We start from the raw sequence: 6,363 nt of genomic DNA on the forward strand, positions 1-6,363 counted from the left end.
AATAAAACTGTCTTGCCTTTCATGGATTACTGAGATGACTTATATGGCTCACATTGAGTACTTGGTTTGGGAGAGCACTCTATTGAGACTAAATATATTATACCTCTTTTAATGGTTCTTTTCAAACCAGTTGAAATGGATGCAAGTCTAAGATGTGTAAATCTAGTTGAACTGAAGAAGGTCATAGTCTTGATCATATTTATGATAGTCATCCCTGTTTGATGTAAATACCGCCTTTAATGGGCTGATAGATTTATTCTTTTACTCACTATGTGTAGTTTCATCTCCAATGAGATTTATTTAGTACATAGAGAGATCTTGTAGCAGCTTTAAGACTAACCGAATGAAAGAAGTTGGCAGCATGAGCTTTCATAGACTTAACTATGCTTCCTCAAAGTCTACTTCCTTAAGTCTAGGAAAGCTCATGCCGCCAATTTCTTTCTTTCAGTTAGTCTCAAAGGTGCTACAATATTCTGATAGTGATTCTACAGACTAACACTGCTATATCTTTGAGATTTATTTAGTCATATTGTTCCCTGTTTTATTTATTTAATTTAGATCCTGCTTTTCTTCCAATTTAGCACTCAAAGTGTCTTACAAAGTGAAGATAAAAATAAAGCCACTACCAGTTATTTTTAAAAAGTATTTTTGCCTATTGGTGCAAAGTGTGTGTTGCATGCACACAAACACATTTAGCTTCCTGTGGGAGAGACTGCCACAGTTTGGAGCAGGTAGTAAGGCCTGTTTTCATAAGCTTCAACTCATCACTTTGCTCTTAGGTGTGACAATGTGCGAGTTTACAAGCTGGGACTCTTTTCTGGTCTCTGGTGGATGTTGGCACTCTTTTGTTGGATCAGTGACAAAGCATTTTGTGAGATCTGGTCATCATTCAACTTTCCATATCTGCACTGTGTATGGTGAGTCTTTTGTTTTGATCTTAGTAACTCCCTTTCTTTATGTCTTCTAGTATTCTCTACTCTTCACTGTTACACTAAGATTGCAATCCTGCATGGCTCAGCATAGCATAGTAGTTCGAAATGCAGCGCTACGCTATGTAGAGCCATGTACCACCAACTCCATGAGCCTACGGTAGAGACAATGAAGCCCCCACAGTTTTTCCATGTCTAGAGGAGTGAAGGTAGGGGATCACAGAGGTGGTTGGCAGATGAAGTAATTGATTCATGTCTGTCTAACTCTATGAGGACATCCTCATAGACAGACATGAAGCAATTACTTCATCTGCTTGGGTCCTCTGGAGGTAATAATTTTGATTCTGGCTATGGGACATAAGCAGAAGCTTTTGTAATCCTGTGCCCAGCTCTCCTGGTTGTGGGAGAGGCTTTGGCTCCTCTATGGGAGTTCCTGGGGGAGTCTTTGTTTCCTGTAAAGGGAGGAAAGGAATACTAACTTCTGCAGTGAACAAAAATAGATACAGTCTGTCCTTCATATCCATAGGGGATCCATTCCTGACCCTGCTGTGAATAAGGAAAAACATGAGACCTCAAGTCTCGTTGTTGGTGGACACAATATGTGCATGGCTAATGTGGCCACGTGCAGGCACGCCCATTGAAAGCAAGGAGGCTTGCTGTTCACAGATGTTTTAATACGTGGATGGCAAGTCCATGGATATTGAGAGACCACTGTATTTGCTAGTTAATTTAGCTTGTGTATGCCACCAGCAGGATGCCCGCTCAAATGTGTTAAACCAAAAAACAAACAAACAAACAAACAAAAAAACACCCGCTCAGATGTGACAGACAAAAAATTTGTGGGTTTTTTAAAAATCGTATTGGGGTTGGAAAATGTTATACAGTATGACTCCATATCTGTGGGAGATCTTTTACCGGTTACCGTGGACAAGTGGAAACCACAATTAACAGTAAATGCCATATTTTCAGTGCAAGTTAACCAACTATACAGTCACTCAGGAGAACCTCCAGATACCTGGGGGGGGGGTCTTTCTAGGCATCTGTAAGGACGTAGACCACAGAGTTGCTCTGGAGGATCTCCAGATGCCTAGAGAGACCTTTTTTTGGACTCAGCTAAGTGAAACTGGGGTTACTGGACCTGCGGATACAGGGGTTATATTGTATTGCCTTGATGCTGGATATTTATTCTGATGGAATCAGCACTCCGCCCATGAGAATCTACATGCCTTGGATGCCTAAGATTCTAGTTCTGGCTTCTGGCATCCCCTGCTTTTTGTATGGTAGATGGAAAAGACCCTGTCTTAAGACCCTGGGAGAGAATTTTTAGTCACAACATATATTGCCTGGCAAGTAGACAATGATCTGACTCTGAAAAATTAAAAAAGACTTTCACATGTTCATAATCTGATAATGAAATATGCTAAATTTGCCTCTCACTATATTTGTCCTTTCTTAAAAGATATGTTCTGTATAGATCCCCACTCAGGCAAGAAGTTTATACTTGAGGGGAAAAAAAGTTTATACATTTGGGAAAAACAGTTATTGTAATTAATTTGAAGAATGTTAGGAAAATGTAATTGAAGACTTGTGGTCAATTGTGTTAAAATTAAATCTGGTATTAAGTGTCCTTGAGGTTTTTTTATTTCTCCCTTCTCCTTCATCCCAAATGACAGTGTACACAATATCACACCCTCAATCACTGATGATAGTGGAAGTCCCACTGCTCTCCTTTTCTACTCCTTTGGATACCAATAAAGTGATCTGATGTAACAACATCAGTAACAGGACAGTAATGGAAAAAGTATGTCATCTACATATGGATATGGAAAAGATATGCCCTCTACATGTTGTTGTACTGGAGATGCCATGATATTTCAGCACTGGCTGTGTTGGGAGTTGCAGTTCAACTACATTTCCCTCATTTTCGCTAAGCATTGAAGTCCCACGTCAGTGTCCTGGCAACTAAGTCCTAATTGCCTTCTGCCTCCCTAGGATGGTGTGTATCCAAGCACAATCCTGTAAATAGTATTTCCTGAGCTCATATCCTGAAGTGTCACTGTTGAATTGAACACTGCAGTTCTTTCTTGATCCCACATGCATTGTTGAATGTTACATTGGGTGGGAATTTCTAAGGACAATAATCCTTGTATGTTTTTATGTGCATCAAATTGCCTGTTGGCTTATGGTGATCTCATCAATTTGATAGGGTTTTCTTAAACAAGAAATACTCAGAGGTGGTTTTACCAGTTCCTTCCTTTGAAACAGAGCCAACAGCACCTGGCATTCATTGGTGATCTCCAGTCCAAGTACTAACCAGTGCTGACTCTACTTAGCTTCCAAGATCAGATGGGATCTAGTGCCTTTTAGAGTCTTTATACTCATAAAATTCTTAATTCTCCCCATGGCTTTCCAATTTAAGGGTCTCAGGGACCAGGATTAGGAAAGGAGAGGCCTGCTGCTAATGGGTCTGCATAGTTCCAATTGGTGGGGGATATTGAAATGAAATGAAATAATTTATTACGGCACATGGCCAGCATAGGTATTACACTTTGGATATTATCACACGGAGGATAAGGATGGGAGCAAAGCAGATTGCTCCCGTCTTTATCCTGTCCTATTCACGCAACCAGGGGAAAGATTATCACACACACACACACACACACACCACACTTATTCTGTCCTTCTCCTGTCTGTGAAATGTAATGGGCCCGTCATTTGGTATTAACAGGATGAGTCTATTACACTTCATGGATAGGAGAAGAATGGGATAAGTGCTTGTTTTGTGATAATCTTTCCCTGGATTGTGCGAATAGGATGAGATAAGGATGGGAGCAATCTGCTTTGTTCCCATCCTTATCCTCTATCGGATAACCACCATAACATTTTCCCTGTAAGTCTGCCTGTTTTGTTACTTCCACAGAATCCTCTCTCATCTATATGTAATGTATCTAACTACTCCAGTACTGCTCCTGCACATTTATTTATATGAACCTTTTCGCCCCTCAAGAATATGCACAGTTTTTTATGCAGAATGGTAAGGAGTACTAGCTATACTTTGTAGCAAGGTCCAGAATCAAAAACATCAGGTCTAAGTGTCTGGTGCTTAACATGGCTTTTGTTTCTCTCCTTTCATCTTCTCAGGCACATCCTCATCTGCATTGCTGCTTACCTGGGCTGTGTCTGTTTTGCCTACTTTGATGCTGTCTCCGAGATCCCCGAACAAGGACCTGTCATTAAGTTCTGGCCCAGTGAAAAGTGGGCTTTCATTGGCGTTCCTTATGTCAGCCTCCTCTGTGCCCACAAGAAATCACCCTTGAAGATTACATGAAGCTTGAAATATGCAGAGAGAAGGCAGTAGAACTACACTGACGTGTATTTTTCTGCTTAGTCTCTCCCTCTCCCCAAGCTGTGTGATTCTCCATGAGGACTTTTCTCTCTCTATTTCTGACTTGCAAGCACACAGGTTGTGTAACGCAGCAAGGTGTCTCCTTTGGGAACCCCACCCCTTGATTTTGGTGACTCTGGAACTTTTCTATTAAATGTCTTTTTATCAGTGCCGGCTTGGTTTGTTTGGCACATTTTTTCCTGTGTTCTCCAAATGCTTTCTTGGGGTAGAACAACACATAATAGGAGAGCAGACCCGTGTTCTCTTGATCCTCTCTAGAAGTACAGTTGGGTGACATTATCAGATCTGTGCTGTGCTCCACTTCATTGCCTGGCTCTTCCGCACGGAGGACAGAGAAACTCAGTGCATTTTGGCATGATGTTGTGCCAGTTTCCTTAGCATTATTGGGAGGTGGAGGTAGTCACATATGTCCCATAGTGCCTAGCTTGAGACTGTATTTTAAACCTCTGTAGGTTCTAAGGGTGTTACTACGCATGCATTATTTTTGCTACTTGGAGATTTAGCCAGCAGTTACAGAAGCCTTTTAATAGAACTGCTTTGCTGTTCCCACTCTTCCATCTCCCCTTTTTTCCCCACTTTGAGTATATTTATATATAAATTAACTGTGTTATTGAAAGGTCTCTTAAACCATATTGAGGGAAAGTTGGTGTATAAATACTGGAAAAGCTGGGTGTTTTTAATTCCTTTGATTCATATACTTGTGTACTTAGGACCGATGACTGTTCTGCCATATAACTGCACATGATACATGGTAAACTCTCACGTCATGAGGGCTGCCAATTTTTTTCCTTACCAGTCTTTGCTTCTGTGAATTTTAATGGCAGTTTGATCTGTAGACATTAGCTGGTGATAATAATACTATGAAAATTTCACTTATTCACTTGTTGTAAAAGGGAGAAGGGCAAACCAGGCCAGTATTACCATATTTTCCCCATGTCAGTTTACATTCTTACTTGACAGGATGATTACCAGGTGGATTCATCCATATTGTTCTAAAATGTCACTTGATCCGACTCAGAGATGGGATTGAGGTAATGTTCACTTATCCTTCTCTGTTTTTCACCCAACATCAGAATGTCAATGAGAGTTGCCATCTTTAATTTATATTCTGTTTACTCAGCACTAAAAACCCAACCATATGGAGGTCTCTTTGTGCCTTGAATGAATGAATGAATGAGATTTATTTATATACCGCCATTCCTTCGATCACGGCGGTTTACAAGATAATAATAAAATCCAATACAGCATAAAACAAAATTACAGATAAAAATTAAACCACGAAAATCCCCCATATTAAACTGTATAATAAAGTACCTCATTAAAAATCCATCATTCATACCTAATGATTAAAACCCGTTAAAATCAGTAAACAATCTAAACAACACGCAATACACAGGAGAGATGACAGTCAGGACATGTGGGGAAAGGCTTGGCGGAATAAGTGAGTCTTGAGGTTTTTCTTAAATGACTCCAGGGAGGGGACCTTAGTGTATTGTTGTGGGCACAGCCATAACCCGACCATTTGTCATAATTGTGTTGAGATAACTATATAATTGGTTGTGATTTGACACTGTCAACAGACTGGGCAAACTGACACAGACCTTCTTCCCTCTTGAAGCTCCTGAAAAACATGCTTCCAGACTGGGATGCCTGTTCTCATCTGCAGTCCTGTGTAGTGTGCATTTCTTAAAGATCTGCTGTTCTGAAGTACTGAGATAGGAAGCTTGTAAAGCCAGTGAAAAGGTGAGGAGTGTGGAAAGTCAGCTTCACAGATAATGGCAAGTATTTACAGCCAACAGAGCTTCCTGTTCCAGTCCTCATATTATAGGGCATGGAAAATAAAACTAAAATTAATCCTTGAGAAGCTGTCAGGAGTAGACTGCTTGTGAGTTAGGACTCCAATTGCATGATAATTTCATCCCCAGTTTGAGACTTTGAATAACCAGGTCTCTCATAATGCACATCTGCAGATGTTAGGGGAAAAAAATAGCCCACTTGCTAGATTTTTAGGTTTCTGGGTGTATAATT

At 40.4% G+C, this 6,363-nt stretch overlaps 1 protein-coding gene across 1 annotated transcript in view; it reads left to right on the plus strand.

Moving 5' to 3' along the window:
* The window catches only part of ACER2 (alkaline ceramidase 2), a 28,333-nt gene extending 23,848 nt beyond the window's left edge, over positions 1-4,485 (plus strand). Inside the window, exons 5-6 of the mRNA XM_042454382.1 lie at positions 780-917; positions 4,071-4,485. Of these exons, the coding sequence (XP_042310316.1) occupies positions 780-917; positions 4,071-4,257 (325 nt within the window). The 3' untranslated portion in view covers positions 4,258-4,485. The remainder of the gene's footprint in view (positions 1-779; positions 918-4,070) is intronic.
* Positions 4,486-6,363: the final 1,878 nt, after the last annotated feature.

The sequence above is a fragment of the Sceloporus undulatus genome, chromosome 2 (assembly GCF_019175285.1).
Source record: "Sceloporus undulatus isolate JIND9_A2432 ecotype Alabama chromosome 2, SceUnd_v1.1, whole genome shotgun sequence".
NCBI classification, from domain to species: Eukaryota; Metazoa; Chordata; class Lepidosauria; order Squamata; family Phrynosomatidae; genus Sceloporus; species Sceloporus undulatus.